Source organism: Meleagris gallopavo, chromosome 17 (assembly GCF_905368555.1).
Source record: "Meleagris gallopavo chromosome 17, MGAL_WU_HG_1.1, whole genome shotgun sequence".
In the NCBI taxonomy this organism is placed as follows: domain Eukaryota; kingdom Metazoa; phylum Chordata; class Aves; order Galliformes; family Phasianidae; genus Meleagris; species Meleagris gallopavo.
In genome coordinates this window covers 762,378-782,095 of record NC_139420.1, presented here as the reverse complement: position 1 = coordinate 782,095, position 19,718 = coordinate 762,378, and the positions used below count along the sequence as shown (strand labels likewise).

Here is a 19,718-nt window from a genome sequence, read left to right as displayed (position 1 = left end):
GATAAAAGACTGAAACTCCAGACCACCTGCACTGTCAATTCTATGCTAGTTTCTCTAGATCACACAGCACTCCTGGGGCTCAACAGCACGACTGCTGCTCCTCGAGAGTTCCCCAGTTGTTCCCCAGCCTCATTCCATGGGCCAACTTGGGATATCAACCAGCCAAGAACACAATGAAAGCAAGAGCTTTCTCCCCTGTGGGTTTCAGTCCTAGAAGCAGTTGGCACCGGAGACCTGGGCTGTTCAGGTGGGTCACCTGCAGCACAGATTAGGAAAAAATACACCGTGGGACAGACACCTGAAAAGCAGCAGCAAGGCATTCCCACCAGCTTCTCTCTGCTAGTTCGGCCTCACACCCGTAACACAGTGAGATGCCAGCAGAAGCCAGCAGACACAGCAAGGAGCTGACTGGGAAGCAGGTACCCAAGAGACGGGTTGCCCTGCTGAGGAGACGAGGGGCCACGGCCCACCTCACCGGCAGCACCTGCTGGCTCCCAGCAGCGATGGGCTGAGCAGGGTGTGCTTCACACTGCACTGCCCCGAGGAGCACCAGTGCATGGAGGAGCAGGCCCAAAGTCAAGGAGGTTCCTAAGGCTCAAATGCCTCTGGGAAGCTTCAGCTGCTGAGTGGCTGACTGCCACAGAGGAGTGGAGCCTCCCCTCCATCAAAGCTGCCCGTCTCTAAAAACCACAGCCTCCACACAGAAATGCAGAGCTACCACGTCCTGAGCTGCATTTCTGTCACCTCTAAAACCATAGCGAAGTTCTCCCCACTGCTAACACCCAAGCCCACCCCGGCTGGGCCAGCAACCACGCTGGGCCCTTGAGGATGCTCAGAGACATTCCAGAAGGGTTGTGCTCTTCACTGCACCCAGACACCCTGAAGAACTGAACCACGCTGTGTACCAGAAAGAGCCCACAGCACTGTTTGTAGATCTCCCACTTTCTGCAACCTTCACGCTTTTCCAGCACTCAGCTGCTCTGTGTGTGCAGGAACAGGCAGCCATTTTATGTTCAAAGCACTGCACACGAATAACACTGCACGCGCTAACGCTCTGCAAAGATTTCATGTCTATCCCTTCTCTTCATTTGAGTGGGTTTTCTGGACACTCACCCAAAATACAGGTAAAAGCCATTCAGACTGAAAGCTGTGCTTAGTCCTAGCAACAAGAACATCAGAGCTCCTCTTATGCTCCTCCCATGAAAGCATGGGTTTAGAGCCCAATGCTGCCATTTTGGCAAATGGCACCAGTGCTAACTCAGCAGAAAACAATGACAACCCAGTCTGAGCAGGAATACTGTAACTGTTCCAACCAAATCTCAGGGATGGTACTTTCTACCAGATTTGAGAACCATCTTTCCCCTCTCATTATCAAAAATCACAGCCTTAGGAAGAAATCTTAGCACAGAGCTATCCGTCTCCTGCAATCCAATTTAGTCCTAAATCTTGCAGAGATTAAGGAAACACATTCTGAAACACACTGCCCCATTACACCCATAAACCTTTCCTCTTTAAGGTAAGATTCCTTCTGCAAAAACTGAGTGACAAAGCAGCCACAAAAAGATAGTGCTCCGTGCTGAATAACTTATGTCACTGTACTAGCAACATGGCCCAGCCACACGGAACAAGCTGGGCTCTTGATAACATCTGTTCTTTGCAGATAACATTACTGCACCGCTGTGCTTAGTGCTATTTCAGTCTTCATTTCCATTATAATGAAACGTTTATCCAATCACAGCCATCAATATAACTGCTCTTGCCCCGCACCAAAACTGTTAGCAGTGACTTCCCAACACAGTCCTGACCTGAAGGAACAGATCCTCACTCCTGTGCATTTTGTTCGATGGTACTGTTGACTCATCCACTTTTTTTTTTCTGGCTCCACCCAAAAACAACAAGAATGGTAAAGTAAAGGAGGCATAAAATAGGATATTCATGGAGCAGGCATTGGAAGAGCAGAGTTCCTGGAAATGTCACCTTTGAAGTGATTATATTGGATTTCTGGAAGTCAGAGAAACGAAACCAGACTAATGGAGATATCAGACACGACAGTGTCATTTGACTGTAAATGCTGTGCTTGTCGGACACACAGAGCACAGCAATACTCAACGTTACAAAGAACTCAGAAGCAGTGAGGTAGAAAAATTGCATTTGCTAAACTACGCCTTGCTGTGAAGCAATCCAAGAGAAACGGAAGCAGCTACATGGGCAGGGACGCAGCTCCATCCCCTGCAGCCTCATGCCCTCAGGCTGCACAGAGTGAGCAAATCCCGCAGCCTCCCGAGATGAGAAGGGGTACAAAATCTGTAACGTGAGGACTGCTGACACCAGCACTGCTGAGGGACAGGTGAGGATGGAGGGGCTCTGGTGCTAAGTGCACACAGGTAACACTTCCTTACCTGCACATCTCATCAATGGGATATTCACTGTGCGCAGTCAAATCGGTGGTGTCAGGCTTAATTCATGGCCCAGGTTTATGAAATTTTGATAGGACTCTTCTCTGATGCAATTTTGCCCTATGCGAGGAAATCAATTTCTCTTTTCAGGCTCATTTATAAACCACTGCTTTAGGAATACCAAGTGAGATCTGTCTTCTCCACGGGAGGAAAGGCACATTGGCCTACCAGTGCAGCATGGTAGCCAAAAGGTGGGTGCCTCGAGTTTTTTGAAAAATAATGAAGAAAGAAAAATAGGTTACTTTTCATTAAGGGAAGCCATAAACGCCCAAGAAACAAGCTCTGGGTGCCAGATACGCACAGGTCCCCACAGATTATCTCAACTGTTGGGCGTATGTGAAAAAGGATGTCTGATGAGGCAAGAGCAGAGCCTCACCCAGGCATTTCCTGGACATGCATTGCTGGTAATGTCACAGAGCCCTTTGAAATGCCCACCACTGTGCTGTAACACACTTCAGTACCAAACGTGACCAAGAGGAGGATGCAGGTGAGGAACAGCAGATGTGAATGAACATCTACACACTTTGCAGAGAAAAATAAGATGGTTCATGAAGCTTTCAGACCAGCAAGTCCCGTGATATCCCTCGTTAGCAATCCCACGCACGCCCTGCACTGTGCTACATGAAGGACAACTCCAGTAACACCATCACTTGTTTACCAAAAGAACAATTCCACTATTGACCAACACCTGCCCATGACACTGCGATCACAGGAGGAGCAGGGAGACGTTCAAATGACACTGGCCATTCAAACCAGGCAGCGGAATGCCTGGCACTGGCTGGAGCCTCGGAGCAGCTGCAGTGGAGTGACCCTAACAGCTCAAACAGAAAAGCTTTCACTGACATTAATGAGGGCTGCTGAAAATAATGCCACCACACAGCTATGAGATGGCCTTGCTGCATGAGGACCAGCAGGACAAATAGAGCAGGCACAGAAGAGGAGGAACCTCAAGCTCCATCCAGTTGGTTTGGCTTCTATTTAAACTCCCACGAAGTGAAATGGTGTGAGCTGATGTGGAGGGGTGGGCCAGGCAACACTTATCTGAGTGGCAAGAGGACACACTCCTGCTCCCCAAAAACATCCTGCCCACAGCAGTAATGCTTCAGAGGATCACTGTCACAGTGTGACAGTACTGAGGTGTATGTACAAAATGTACCTCTGGCTTTCTTACCTCTACAGGCTGGTCTGAGCTTCTGAAGCGAGAGCCCCAGGGTTTCTGACAGCCTGGAGCAGAGGCAGAGCATTCCGCTGCTCCATGGACCTGGAGTCCTTCCCAAGCACGTGCCAGGATTAACTGCCCAGAAGCACCAAGTCCTGCTAAATAACTGTCTGCTCTAATTCCTGCTTCCCTCATAAATACACACTTTGCCAAGGGTTCCTTTCAAGGGGAGGAGAGTTCTGGAAAGTAAGCAGACAAACAGCAAAGTATGAAACTCACGAACAAGGCACGAGCAGCTTCCCTTCTGTGTACGACAGCTAAGGGAGCCGGAGCACTGCTCCAGGCACAGCACAGGAGCCATCAACGCAGGGATGCACACGCAGCCTCTGGGAGAAAAGAGATGCTCTCAGACAGCATCCCCCCTCTCACTGCTGTGTGCACACTTGCTTATCTCAGTACTGTGCCACCACAGCAGCAGGATTTTGCTACAAGCCATTCCCCAGGAACCAGGGCAAATACCAGCAACCTGAGGCTGTGAAGCTCCTTCCATTGCTGCCTGACCACCTCTTCTGAGCAGCTCAGAGACTCTATAGCATCCTAAGGGCCATAAACATCTTTTTTACAGCAGGCCTTGGGTAAAGGGAAATTACTCTTGATCCAAAGCGGCATTTCCAATTGTATATTCACAGCACTGAACACCCAAAGCAGAGACTCAGAAGAGCTTTAAAATATGCAGAGCCAACAGGACAACATGAGCAGGGCAGGCTGTCAGCAGATGCTCAGCTTTGTAACTCAAGTTTCACCTGGATATGTAATTTATGTAGTATGTAATTTATTTTAAAAGTAGATGTAACAGACTCCACGTGTGTGTGTCACAGCAAGAATGAGCTGAGCACAGCAGGCAGGGTTCAAACAGTTCCCAGGCTGACAGAATAGCCAAGAGACATTACAAATTACTGAAAGTGAAGCGATTTGTCTGGGAAGTGATCTTAAAAATAACAGGAAAGCAAACTAAAGCAGTGAAAGACCTGTTCTTCTTTGCGTGCTCACACAGCTCAGGGGTCTGCAAGGCAAAACGGAGCAGTCACAGGAGCGCAGATCACAGCTGTATCTGTGGGCTTTGCCTCACAGAAAGCAGAAGGAAGACGTCAAGCTCTTGAAGCCTCTTTTCCCACAAGCCGAGTGGATCTTTTCTTCCTCTCCCTCGTTTCTACACCAAGAATGTCCAGAGGTCAGCGGGCTGAGCTGGCTCCCCATGGCCTGGCTCCAGCAGCCAGCTCCTCATGCTCCTGCAGTTTATTTGTTAAGACTGCATTCCCAGCTCCTGGTTCCCGGGCCAGAAGTCATTCCAGGAGAACGGCACCGGCTGCCGGTGGGTGAGGCCAAGGCGGGCCATCCCAGCGCCCCACACACACCCTGGACACTCTTGATAACGAACTTCAAAACAAGCAGGGCACTCCCAAAGTTCCCAGGAAGAGCAAAGATCTGAGCCGAACAAAGCTGGCAAGCAAAGGAGCTCAACTGTCGGGCTCTGAACAGACACAGTACAGCACTGGAGGACAGGGATGGGCCAGCCACCAGCAGTTAACCTCCGGCTGAGAGCGGCTGTGCAGAGCAGCAGCCCAACAAGTGTGAGCTCAACTCTAATCAAGGGCTTCCCACCTCTGACACCCAGCTCACACCTTGCAGACCCCACACTGAGTGTGAAGCACAGTATGAGATCCCCAGCACACCACGCTCACCTCCCTCAGCCTGTGCTGCCGTGGCACAGCACCTGAGGGCTGCCCAGCTGCATCGAGCAGTGTCTCCCATCTCAAGCATCTCTGAACTATAGCTACATCTTCTTCCAAAAATGAGCTCCAGACTTCTCTTTAAAAAACATGTTTTTTTGGACTTCAGAAGTAGACAGTTGTACTAAAGCTAAACAATTCACCTCCCCCTCTTGGCATTACAGCCTTGCAGATGCTCGTACAGGGTTTCACTTCCTCTTCAACTCCTCTTGGCCAACACTGAGCCAAGCTTTGCTGCAGCCCTGAGCACGCTCTCCTCCACAGGTAAGGGCTGGGAACGACAGCCCAGAGCAGTGCTGCAGCCTAAAGCTAAGTGTTAGCAAATTGCAACATCTTAATTAACACACTGGAAATGCATTCATACAAAAGAGGGGAAATTAAGAGTACTAATCCATTCAGCCCCTCAAGATATAGAGGACTCTTCACTTTAGTTGGGAGTAACAAAAGACCTCCTTTGCTTTCCACAGTCCAGCCACTCCGGGCAGCACCGCAGACACAAACCCTTCCTCCCAGCACTCAGCACCACCTTCCACCACTCGTTTTAAACAGTATTTGTGGGATACCGAGTTGTGGATGAACAGCAGCACACGTGCTGACAACAAGCACATGTTCTGGGATCTGATCCCTGCTCTTCTGATGCACCACACACAAATCCAGCTTCTGAACATCACTGTGGGAACACACTGACTGCAAACTTCTTCCCAGCTCCAGGAACGATTCTCTGGGACAAAAGGAACACATAACACCTCCTCCTGAGCTTCCAGGCTGACCGCAGACATACACACACACACACACACACACAATCCAGCCCATATGGAGTTATTTCAGCATGTTATGAGATAACTTCTTAAGCGTGGCAGAACTCTGAAGTCACATAATGTATCTGTCAGAGATGCCATACATTTCATTCTTGAGAACTGGAGGATTATTCTGTGAGATGTCACTACCCAAGGAAATCTCTGTCTGGGGCAGGAAGGGGACAAAGACCACTGTTGGTCAGGAAAGAACCTGTGAAGGTAAGGAAGGAAGGTGCCCTTCGCTTCATGCACAGCTACCCAGAAAAAAAACATACCCCAGGAATCATTTAAACTGGAAGAGAAACGAGAGAAACCCTTTTGGCTGAGTCAACAGCTGTCTCAGCAAGAAGTGCTTGAAGTATCAAAGATGGAGCAGAGCTCTCCAAGCTTGGATTCAGCGCACACAGCTGCCAGCAGCAGCACAGTTACAGCAGCTACCACTGCAATGCGGGGTGACCCAAAGCTGCTAGGGGAGCCCCTTGGGTTTATATTTATTTATTATTTATAACTCATTTAGCAAAGCTCCAAAGACCACAGCAGGGACCCAACCTGGAACAGCACAGCGAGCAGCCAGCTGGCTGAACACACAGCCCCCAGCACGCCCACTGTGGGGGTATTTAACAACCAGCAACTTAGACCCAAACTGAGGGTGCTCCAGAAGACACCGAACTCAAAGCTTGTCTCCGGCTCAAAGGCTGGGACAGGACTGGCATGACACATTACATCTATTTCCTGCTACAATAGCCAAGCAGAGAACAGTATCCAATGAAGCTAGTATCATTTTTGAGAGCATCAGAAGCTTGTAAGAGACTCCTGGACTCTGGAGGCCTGGAAGTATCCAGGGAATGGGTTTCTCCGTATTTAGATGGCAACAACGCTTTCACCTCTGCAATACAAACCGCTTTCGCAATGTCCCAGCATGCTGCAACCCAGCAGCTGAGCAGCAGTGTCACAAGCGTCCCTCAGGGTTAGACGCCGTTGTTTGCTCTTTGCTAACATCAGGCCACAGCACCTGCCCACTTACATTGGCTAACGTGCCCGAAAGGGCTCTGCACAAGAACAGCAGAATTCTGGATTTGCATGTAAGTAGCAAAGCATGGAAATTCAAGGGATAAAGATCCCCACGCGGGGACACCTCCTTTTCATAAACTGCATAGTGTTAGTAGCACTGAGCAGGCTGAACCTCTCCCCTGCCCTGTGCTGACGACCATTTTGCCCATTTGGAGCATAAATAATTGAAGAGCAGGAGGCAGGCTGTGCCCAGCTCCCCAGCAGTTCTGTGTCACTACGTAGCCATGCGCTGACCTGCTTTTACGGCCCTTTTCCAAGAAGTCAAGCAGAAAAAAAAAGGAAAAAATATTTAAAAGAAGCCAAAGGATGGAGCTCACCTCCTGAGCTCAGAATAACCCACCTGTGAGACACACTGTTCAGACAGGGGCACGGCTGAACGCCAGGACCTGCTGCAGTCCCACCGGCTCTGGGCACACTGTGCTGAGCACTGAGCCTTGGCCCAGTTTGGAAGGCAAGGTACCAACACTGCCTTTTGAATTTAGCTTTAAAAAAAAAAAAAAAAGAATAAGACACTCGAGGCTTTATACAGAGAAGTAAAAGCTCCCACCCCAACTCTATGTCTGGCCAAGATACACTGGGACAACAGAAAAACAAGCAGAGATGTGCTGCTTTAAGTGCTTCCAGTATCCACCTCTAGAGCCTGTGACTAATGCACGGCTCCCCTTCTGGCAGGCATTTCTCAGGAGCCAGGATGTAAGACTGAGGCTGGGCTGGAAAACACATCGGTTGGAAGAGACTTCAACACAGAGAGTCCAAGTGAAGCAGCCTCACCCAGTGCAACCCGCAGCTGTGCTGAAATATCCCCCTCGCCAGCTGCAAACATGAAACCTTGCTTTCTGCTAGCAAAAAAACCCTCACCACAACCCACTCCATTTGAATGGATACAGACTGTCAGACTTGTGCACAGGAACAGATCCCTACTGCCCCTCCCAGGGACTCAAAGAGTCACGACTATAAAATCACAGCATTAACCCTGAGAAAAAGTGCACTCTACCTTCCAGGTTCCATGCAGTTCTGTACAAGCACAAGTAATCAGAACCTTCCCCAGGTCACAAGATCACAAGAGCAGCTCCTTTAAGGAAAACAGATGGAAGATAAAAATGCTGCAGACATCTAACACGGGCAGGAGTCCTCCACACTGCTCCAGCACAGGCTTGGTTGCAATTCCACACGGAGCAGGAGCCGCCCAGCAGCAAGCTGAACATCGGAACCTAACACACAAATAGCACTTATCGTCTATTTCACAACTCAGCTAATCAATTTTCATCACACACACACCTACACAGAAATCAAGGGTGACATTAAGGTCATCCTCACCAAGCTCAGGACACGGGAATCACTGCTCCTCCTACTCTGCTCTTTGCCACAACCCCCTGCCTGTAGGATCATCACACAGCACCCAGGAACACCTCAGGTACCTCTGCACCACGCAGAGCACAGCCTTCAGAGCAGCTCACGCAGTTCTTACAAGCCCCTCTGGGTTCTTCTCACCATAAAAGGAGAAGGCTGTGGCTCAGAACAGACTAAGGGGGAAGGAGGGGATTTCCACCTACCAAGGCTATCTGATACGGCCACCAGAAGGTCTGGGGTGAAGGCTGGCCTGAAATTGATGCTCTATTTTGGCACAGTTGCCATTTTAGATGGGAGACATCTTTGCTTTCGTAATATCTATTGTACCACAAACTGAGATCTCTGCTTTTTGTCGCTGTTTTTCCCTAAGTAATAATAAAAGCTATAGATTTTGAATACATAAAATCCCAAATTTCAAAAACAAACAAACAAAAAAAAGCAACAAACTCAGGAGTTCTCAGTGTTCGGGTTTACAGCAACATCATTTTTACAGCCAAACAACCGTTTGCACAGCATCTTTCTTAAACACAATACCCCCATGCATATGTTTAACTGAGAAGCAGACTACTTCAAAATATGCTTAAGCAGAAAAAAGGACCAAGCTGAACACAAGAGACACAGCCCTGTAATTCCAAACCCACTAAAAGAACTGGATCCACCAGATCGCTTCTGCTCCCACACCCAAACAGCTTTGCAACTCGATGGGGTGGAGAGATCAACTTGGGAAGGTGTTCCCATCCTGCAGACCTAATGAGGAACAAAGACTTCAGAGAACATCAGAGACATGGGCCTGAGTGAGCAGGAGCCGGTTCCAGCGCCGTGACAAGGTCACACCCCAAACAAACACACACCAACAACATGAAACAGGAGGCATGTTCTGCAGGAGCGTGCTAGCAGACTCCAGTTTGACGACGTACTTAGAAGGTTTCACCTGTACTCCCACAGCAACACCTTGGGTTTCAGTGGTGTCAACCAGCTGCACTTGCCCTTATAGGTTCTTGAGTCAAAACAGTCTTTGAACAAATTGCTCCATTTCCAACAGGCCATTGCCTGTCCTTCGGCACTAAGCCCCTGCTAGTGGCTGCTCATCTGCCTCCCACGCCCCACCAGGAGAATCCCCCGTAAGAGGCTCCAGTTGAATTCCTAGGAGAGAGACCAACTCAACTGCAGCAGTGCTGAAGTGAGGACTTGGCCTCACCAAGCAACTTGCTGTACAGCTTCAGATCAGAAACTGGTCCTAAAGCACAACCCTTCCCCTTGGAAAGGTGGATGGAGACCAGTACCAAAACTCCACTGACTTCAATGGCAAGTGAGATCGGTGTCAAACAAGAGCTGACATCAGAAGCAGAGAGTGTGGAAAAACTGGGAATCAGGGAAATGGAGAATCTCCTGCTGTTTTCTCTTCGTAAAAGCTAGCATTTGGGAGTCAGACCCACAAATAGAGTCCCCTGGCCCCAGACAACGCATCAGCCACAATCATACTGTAAGGAAGATGAACACAGATTCTCTGACACCACACTGTTCCTTTATGTGTACTCAGCAAGTCATTAACATTATCAAGATGTCACCAAAAGCCACACTATTTACATGCAATTTATTGTTCTGCCCTTGCTTAGCTCTTATATAATATTTAATTTTTTTTTTTACTGCTTCTGGCAAGAATTGCAGCTTCAGTAAACCTTTTAAATTGGTACCTGCTACCAGACGCATGTAGATTGGCACCGGTAGCGCAGAAAGAGAAGCCCTGCTCTCAAACAATAAGGATATCATTTGTGCTTCCATACATTTGCTGGCGTTTCAGCAGATCGCTTTGTATTCACAGCTTGGTTTCCCTCCACCATCCACAAGGAACAGAGCCGGCACAGACACACAGCCCAGCTGCCTTTGTCATGCAAGACCCGCTCTGTGCTCAGCACCTTTGTGCGCGCACACACACACACACACACACACACACACACACACACAGACAACACACACACACACACACACACACACACACACACACAGCAGCACACCTGAGCAGAGGCCACTCCGGCCCCAGCAGCACTCAGCTGTTGTGCACACAGCCACACAGTGGGGCAGGGCTGTCACCCAGATGTGACAAAGGCCTGCAGGAATTACGATAGCATCTAGAGCAAAGTGCTCTGTCTTTCTTGCTTCCCAGCCTGGGGAGCAGCAGAAAGGAGCTGTACACATCTCCTGCTTTGCTCTTTGTGTCAAAACAAGCTAAAGAACAGCACGGTGCTTTGGGTCACAGATCTCTCTTTCAGTTCACAGCTTACATCGACTTTTTTCCTGCAATTTCAGAACACAGCTTGGCTTATTTACCCCCAGAAACACAATAAGAATTGAAATAACAGCAATATACTAACAGCTAACTGCATAACAGTAGCAAAAAATGCAGCAGCTTAGGAAAAAAAATCACCTGCTAAGTCCCCATCGCCCTACTGCCACCAGATTTACTTCGTTCTCACTGCAGTCAGCAGTCCCCAAAAACACACAGCTCCCTTCTCAGCGTCCACGCCCGCACCGTAGGGAAACACCATTCCCGGCACGGCCGGGCGGTCGCCCCGCTGCCGCACAATGAATTTGCAGCTGCGGCTCGGGAAGGCTGCGCCGTAGCACCGCCCGGCTCGGGAAGGCGTTTGCTCGGCGAGGAAGCGGACCCCGCAGCGGGTGCGAGCCGGGCGGGGCGGGGCGGGGCGGGGCGGCGGTTCCTCCGTGCCGCACCTCCAACCCCACCCCGCGGGGCCGCAGCTCCGAGCCGGGGACGGCGGGCAGCCCGCATCGCGGCGATGGACCGCACGGCGCTCCGCCGCTTCCCCCTTAATAGGCGTTCGATCTCCGCAGAGAAAATCACCTTCCCGTAAAACACCTCCGAATACCGAACGGAGAGCCAAAAAACCTGCCGATGTCACCCGATTGCATCACCCCACGTCGCAGCGCTCGGGGCGGCGCGGCTCCGCCGCGGGCAGCGGCCGATGCCGAAACGCCTCCTGCAGCCCCCGGGCCGCCTTCCTCCGCCCGACACATCCAGAGCACCGGGGAAATAAAGAAAGCGAATCGCGGGGAGACGGAGCGAGCGCGACGGCCTTTCCCGGACGCACGCGGCCGGCGCGGAGCCCACCTACCTGCTTCTCCTCTGCGGGGCGGACGGGCGGCAGCGGGGCGGCGAGGGCGGGATGTCCGCGGCGGGAGCCGACGGAGGGGAGAGAAAAAGAAAAGAGAACGAGGCGTGAGGGCCGCGGCGGGCCGCGGGGCGGGGATACCCCACGTCCCGGACCGCCGCCTCACCTGGGTTGAGCGGCTTGCTCTTGTAGCGCGTGCCGGTGCTCATGGTGCCGGCCCTGCCCGGCCGGGAGCGCGGCGCCCGCCGACGGCAGCGCGGGGTGCGCCCGGGGACCGCCTCGGCCTCCCGCCCCGCCCCGCCCCGCTCCGCCCCGCCCGCCAATCCCGCCGCGCGCCCCGCCCGCAGCCCGGCCCGGGGACACCGCACCGCAGCACAGCACTACCGCACCACCGCAGCACACCACTACCGCACCACCGCACCACCGCAGCACAACGCCACCGCACCGCAGCACCGCACCGCAGCACCGCCCCGCCGGGCCGCCGCGGCTCAGGAGCCGCCGGCAGAAGCGCTGTGCGCTCGAACAACGGACCGCTAAAAACGTCAAAAGCCAAGGGAATAAAGAGGGAACGAGCTTCCAGATTTAGCAGCCCGAAATGCCGGGGGAGGCACTGAATCACGCTGCAAACTTACTCCGCGAAGCAGGAACGGGCTCCTCTGCCAGCGAGCCATTTTAAGAGCAACGCTGAGTTATTCTAGGTAAAGCTGCCGGAATAACGGGAGGAGGGGGCAGGAGAGCTCCAACGGATTTAGAACGCTCCCAAGGAGGCGCGAGCCTGCAGAACAGCCGAGGGACCTCAGCTGAACTCCCACCATAGGAGCCGTGCGGCAGCCCCGAGCCCGCGGCCGCAGGGAGGAACGCTGCTCCCCTGCCGGGACGGGGCCGTAAGCAATGAGGGCAGAACGGGAGCAGCCGGGCCCGCTGCTGGCCGCACAAGTGCGAGGACAGCCCCCCCCACGGAACAAAACTGACGCTGATACCGACATCTCCGATCCTTGCGGTCATCGTGGCGTTCCTCGTCATTCCTTCCACCTGCTCACTGAAAACATCCCTCGTACCCAAACAAGGAGACGCTTCCAAAACCAGCAGCTGGCAGTCCCAGGCACGTAAGATTTCAAAACCCATTAACTCGCTCCCAGATTGCTTTTAGCCATCGATTCAAAGCATCAGAGACGGTATTTCATCAATTGTTAGCATACTCCCTCATTTTTATAGACCAGACAACCACAGACCATCAAACTCCATGCCGCAATTAAAGGCACCAATGACCCCATCGGCAATTCAGAAGCTGCCATTAGTCTGCCACAGTGCTTAAAATCTAACGAAGACCAGAAGGACCTCGGGCACCTGCTCCCTGATCCTGCCAAACAGCCCTTACAGGCTGGCGTGAGCCCTTCGTCCCACTGCTGCCAGCAGCTGCCTGGAGATGGCCGGGCAGAGCAGGGCTCCTGGGCACCGCGGGGCAACACAGGAAAGCTCTGCAGAGATCCTCACAGCACGGCTTGGCTTAAGGAATACACGTCCCCCATTGAGCTGTGAGGTACTGTGAGAAAATGAGTTCAAAAGCAGCTGAAGATTAACAGCAATCAGTAAGAAGTGATGTACAGATTAAGCCTGTTCTGAAAGGAAAGCACACAGAATAGTGAGTGCCAGGGACTGGGCCAAGCGCTGCAGGTGGAATTCACAAGCCAGGAGGAGGCAAAGACCAGATCAATAATCACTATTTGCTCCCAGTCCCACCCGGGAATTGTGACAGTGACTTTCGATGCCCTGCCTTGGAAAGAGGGGGAAAAAAAGCCCTAATTTTTTATTTATTTATTTATTTTTAATAAGAGATACTTTCAGAAGCCTGCTTCCCTACTGTCCTCATTTCTTTTGCAAGATGAACCTTTCATGTTACCTTGGCTCAGAAAGCTAACTCAGTACACAACAGAACACCTTGGTTTTGGGGAAGGGTGTGGCTGTTCTTTCACATGCACAAAGGCACAGAGCATCATTTGGAGAAGGTTGCAAAACATGCTGCAAAATTCTGGAAGGAACACAAAGGCACACATAAGGGCACGCAATCCATGTGAAACAGGATGTTTGCAGCTACAGCTCTCACCTTGGCTCTCTTGACAGACATGTTTAACATCCAAATCTCCATAAAACCTGAAGTGGCTCTGCAACTGAAAACAAATCTGTCACTTCACTTCTTCTTTCAACTTCATCAGAGCAGCCAAGATAACAACACGTCCACTTCATGCAGCTTAAGACCACAGGCCAAATACACACCCTGGTGATGCAAGCCTTTTGTCAAGTCTGTCTTGATTAAACACTCTTTGCTAGACAGCACAATTAGGGCTAACAGCAACACGACAGACACTGCACAGCAGTACAGAACACAGAATACAAAGCATCTCAATCCCATATTTGCAAGACAATTCACACTTACATGCATATGACACACACAGGACTACATAAGCATGCATGAGAGCCATGCACGCATAACGGCACAAAGGGAACAGCAACAGCCACGAGTTCACACACTGAGGCGTGTGATCCGATTTTCCAAGGTATTCACAGACACAGCCAGCGTCAGCAGATGCATGCTGAGTTGCAGAAACAACAGCAAAAGCAGATGTGAAGATGTGCTGCCTAACTTCCAGTGAAAATGTTTGGAAAGGTGCTTTGAAATGAAATCACAGCAGTAAATTCTAGAAGAGCCTTCCATTCTTCAGGCCAAGCACCACGACTCCTTTGAAGACACTCTGCATGTCGCCAGTGCAACAATTCACCAAACCATAAAAGAATTAAAATAATACAAATAAAATAGAGAGAGAAAGGCAGGGAACAAAAATCACCCCAGAATTCATCTTTTTCCACACTGATACAATTTATTACAAAACCTCCATGAAAATTAGTGTTGCGGTATATAAAAGGTTCAGTACATGCCTCCACTCAGCTGGGAATGCTGCGATAGGAACACCTGCAAGCAATACTGAGACCTGAAGACAACTCTCAGAGGCATCCACGGAAGTTTCTGGCATGCATAGTGTTCATGGTATTTTAAGGCACAATGATTTAGAAAAGTCAGCTTCTTTACATCACCGGTGAATCGTCAGTGGTTTGTGTATTTTCTCACACATCACACAAATACAAATCACCAGAGATGAAGCTTGAAAAAGAACCGAAGCACAGAAAGTTATGAAAAACTGACACGATACAGAATGGCTTAAAATAGCAATAGAAAGTTACGATACTGTGCGAGCACATTTACTGCCAACCGGCCACAGAGGCTTTTAGCACTAATCACAAAACGGTTCAGAACAATCTAGATACACAATTAACTCCTTGCCCCAGCACAAGGCCTAGTCCAAACAGCATGCTTATCCATTTCTGTACCAAAAGGCATAGGAAGGAGAATATAAACACAATTATAAGTATGAAGACAGTGTTAACAAAAAAAATCAAAAAAGATACAGGATAACTTGATTAACTTTGAATATATAAAACAAGCAGTTTTACAACACAATCTTCAGACTCTGTGTTTGTTTTAATGCAGGTCTTGATCTGCAGAATCCGGCTTTTGCATGTGGACGTTACCACTCGGCCAAAGAAAACAGAGCACCCGTCCACTTAGAGAACTGAACGCTGCTGCGAACAAAAGTGGAAAACAAACAGCATTAGAAAAGACAAATTCTCAGCACTACTGGCTTGCTTCTGGCATCCCCTCCTAGCAAAGCAGCATAATCCAGGGAACAGAGCACCTCACAGGGACCTGCACTACAGCTACACCAGCTGAGTTAGATGAGCTGCATGCAGTTTGGCCACAGACGTCTGTCTCAAACGTCTGACAAGAGCACATGCAAGAGAATCTATTTTTGAGTGCATACTTCCTTAAGCACCTACACTCCCTTTCGTCTGCAAGAACTGCGCTGCGGCTCAGCTAAACAGTGCTGCACATGGAAAGCAACCTCTGCCAGCCTGTGGTGTGCAGCATTTCTTCTGACACTGAAAACTGCATTTAAGATCACTTCATCTAAACAGGGCTAAAATAAGCAGCCAGCTGGACGTTATGCACAAACACGACATTATGTTCTTATGACACTGCTTAGGTAAAAAAGGAAAGCAAACGGATTTTTCCAAGCATCCATAAAGCAGTACTCACGTGGCTGAAAGAAGGAACACTGACCTATCACTTCAAAAATGACTCCCAGTTTTGTCTCGTTAGTTACTTGCCAATTGAAGAAAGCACAATTCCACTTTCCCTGAAAATCAGGTCCTGCTTACAAAAGCTGTGACAGATTTGGAACTTGAGAGGCACCTCCAGCACTCCAGTCTCCAAAGGTACTCCTTCCCAAGTGGGAAAAGTAGCTCAGCCTAAGCACCAGCTGGATGGCAAAAAAGAAATATGCAGTGTCGGTACAACACCTATGCAGACTGCAGCTGCAGAATACAGCTGGGATGAGGCTGAGGGAAAGCTGACCCTGGGGTCCTTCACTCTTCACGTGCTGAACACTGTTAGGGAACAGCAGCTCCCCAACATGGTCAGGAGGGCAGGGCCTCCACCTCACACAGTCCAGTCCAACAAGCCAGCATTAGGGCATCAAAGCTGGAGAGCACGCACTGCTAACCACCTTTAATATTCAAAGGCAAAATTAACTTCTTGTGCTACACTGTTACTTCAAATATGGAAGAGAAACTAATTTTCTGCCATCGCCTGCATAGCTCTGATCTGTTACAAAACACATCAAAAAGAAATGGTAACCAGTGTCTGTCACAGACAGACTAATGCTTCCAATAAACACCGAGGCTGTGATCACAAGCCCCAGCATGCACTGACGTTAGCAACATCGGCAACACCATGTCCACCTTTCAGGTTCATAAAACACAACTGAGCACAGTACGTTTCAGGCATTTCCAGCGTGGATTTGTTCCACTGCTTTCTTCCCCATCTCCTGATGAGACAGTATTTTATGATACATTAGGTTACTACTGCTCTTCACAGATTTTTATATCCGTTTTTATACACTAATGTGTGAGACTCCCCCATACTTTCTGAGTGCATTCATTAAATGCCCCTATCTGCAGCCATTCTCACCATTATTTAACAGACAACACAGTTCCAGCACGGCGCTGTGCTCAGTGGGTTCCCCAACGAGAGACACACACCTCACACACGTTCAGAGCACCAAGAATCCTGCATTGGAAAGGCTTAGGAAGGAATGAGCTTGCCCCTCCCTCAGCAGCTTCAAAGAACACACACCAAGGTGCTCTGCATTGCACAGATCTGCCTCTACAGTTCTGAATTCCCGAGGAGAGAAATGCATTTTGTAGCAGTTACATTTTCTTACTGACCTAAATTGCCTTTCTTCAAACAGCACCCATTTTGTGTTTTATGTAGCTACAACCCTTTCACTTCACAACAGTTAGCAAGAACTTGGAGAAGCTGAGTCTTCCCACAAGGCTTTGCTTCATAGCTAAATCCCAGAGCTTCTTACCAGGATAAACATCTGCAAACTTCGTTACGACTCCTGGAAAAACAAATCTGTAAGTACTGGATAGCATCAATGCCCTGTTGTTAGCTAGCTTTGACTCATGTCGTTGCTCACAACCCCAATATCTGGGGTTACAGCTGAACTTCAGTCACTCTCTGTTGACTCTGTGCTGCAGGTTTGTTCCATTCCCCCCTGCTGGTCCGTGGCAGCACCTTATATTTTCCCATAATAAATGTCACCAGCCAACTACACACAGCTCCAAAACTGGCTTTTGAACTGCTTTCCAACACTTACCAGTTCATTAAATGTGCTAATGGGCTTAATATCCATTGGATCATATATACACAGATACATACCAGGCTCCAAGCTCCAGAACTATTACAAATGTTTCTCTAAAAATGTTTATTCATAAAAAGCTGCCTGAAGCATTTAGGGGCCCAGCACGATAACACACCAGGCTTTGGCACAGCCCTGAGAGGTCGAATGCCCCCCTAATGCCTATGGAGTCTGGCAGTAAACACCTCCCTTCACCTTCTGCCTCCAGTCCATCTAATGGCCATCTCAGGTGCTGCTGCGTTTCCATTTCTCAGTGTAAAGGTGGAAATACTCCAATTGTATCATTCCTCAGATATCAAGCCTCTACGAGGCAGGAACAGAAAGGTGCCACTGTACATATTCACAGGAATTGAACATGTCCCCATTGCCACTGCAGGGCAGACTTCATCTTTCCCACAGCATCTGCATGCTACTGAAAAGCAAATAAATACATTTCCACTCACACTGACATTTCCCCACAAAACAGGATTTCTGCAGGGATCCATCACGAATCTGACAGTCTCTCTAATCAGGGATCATTCCATGAAAATCAAATAAATTTGTACTAATGCATTTACTTACAAAACAGTGATACTGAGATACAGCTTGGTGTAATTATGTGTAATTATCAGAAAGCTCACTATTGGGTGTTTCAGCCATCTTCATTTTATGTTTTGCAAAAGCAAATTCTTTGGAAAGCCTTTAAGGCTGCAAAACGCAGAGTGCCATCCTAAGTCCTTCCATGGGAATGTAGTTTTGAAGATGCCTCTCTCCTGTTGTTAGGAATGACACCCTGCTATTTCTACTCCTTACTGTAACAGGTCCGGACAAATTCCTGGGGATTTTGCACGCAGAAATTGTGGAGTGAAAAAAAAGAATCCATACAGGATTCTTCAAGCAGATTGTATGTAGGTGCAGCAGGTCAGCAGACCTGACTAACACTTCAGACTTACGCACCATAACAGCGATAGATTTTTGTTTCTGAGCAATGCCTTGAAGATTGCCACTCTAAGTCCCAACGTTTTTCCTACTGGGAAGAATCGAACAACTGATTTCCTGCAGGAAGACACAAACAGGGACACGCAGACAGCGGGCCACAATCCAAGCACAATATCTCACCCATGTGCTCAGACTGTGAGTGGGAGATGGCTGCTCTTACCAACTGAGAGCAAAATGGACTAACAGGGAGACACTATTTTTAGAAGTTGTTTTTAGATGGACAATTCATATGAAAGCTTCGCTGTTCTCTGTGTGGAGGATTAAGTCACACGATTGCTCGGAGTCCCATCTCTGCCCATCACAGCTGAGGGCAGGTGGCACCAGCTGTGAGCAGGAGGATGCCAGTCACCGGGCAGCTCCTAAGGACCCGGTCAACATTTTTCTGTACAACTTCAGTGTCCTATGGAGCCACACAGATTCAGCTCTTCAGCTGTACAGCAGCAAAGAAAAAATAGTTATATCAAAGTCTCCCCTCTGAGGGAAACCAAAATTTGTGCTAGCCCATCAATGCACGGTTTGTTGAACAAAACCAAGACAGCTGAAAAGAGCTGGAGAATGACAGCACTCTTCTAATCCAGTTTCTAGCTAGAGAAACAGCCACTGGCACTGCCAGGCAGTTGTTCCAAATACTACAAGTTTGCCAAAGCATCACATTCTCTAGGCTTTCAATTTCAGCTGCCAAAAACTACAACACGATCTGTACTTCCTCAAATGACATTTCAGATCAATTCAGCATTCAGCAGCATCATTTTAGAAGACTGGTTGCTATGACAATGCCTTGTGTTTTTCTGCTAAATGATGTCAATTCACTGTAGAAGAAATAGCCTGTTTTATGCCCTTATCAAAAATCAGAACAGCGTCAGCTCAGAAAGCTTTAACTCAAAGAAATCACGAGCTTACTGTAAGAACTGATATGCTATAGATACCTCAAATGCCTTTTTTCCCTACATGCATTTCCCTAACCAAAACTACGTTCTCAGTTGGCTGTTTATTTTCCACAGACTGACTGCTGTTACTGTGTCCCAGTGTGACCCTGAAGCTCAGTGTAAGACAGACAGCTCAGATTTGTAAGAACAAGAGGCAAACAGATTGCAAAGAGCTATACTTTCAGAAGCACAAAAGGAAAGAGAAGGCGGCCCTACCAATAAACTTGAAAAAGTAATTGCTTCAGAA

General features: G+C 49.1%; 2 protein-coding genes across 5 annotated transcripts in view; both read right to left on the bottom strand.

Annotated features, from left to right (window-relative positions):
- SEPTIN5 (septin 5) overlaps window positions 1–19,718 on the bottom strand; it is a 48,393-nt gene that overhangs the window by 25,371 nt on the left and 3,304 nt on the right. Inside the window, exon 1 of one of the 2 annotated variants that reach the window (XM_085238486.1) lies at window positions 13,856–13,912. The exons of the other annotated variant lie outside the window; for it this stretch is intronic. Coding sequence (XP_085094612.1) covers window positions 13,856–13,897 — 42 coding nt within the window. The 5' untranslated portion in view covers window positions 13,898–13,912. Of the gene's footprint in view, window positions 1–13,855; window positions 13,913–19,718 lie in introns of those variants that run through there. 2 annotated transcript variants of the gene reach the window in all.
- The window catches only part of LOC100544620 (septin-2), a 32,093-nt gene continuing 26,982 nt past the window's right edge, over window positions 14,608–19,718 (bottom strand). For 2 of the 3 annotated variants that reach the window (XM_085238491.1, XM_085238489.1), the window contains exon 13: window positions 14,608–15,387. The gene's annotated coding sequence lies outside the window, so the exon portion shown is untranslated. The remainder of the gene's footprint in view (window positions 15,388–19,718) is intronic. The other variant, XM_085238490.1, reaches the window with a different exon arrangement.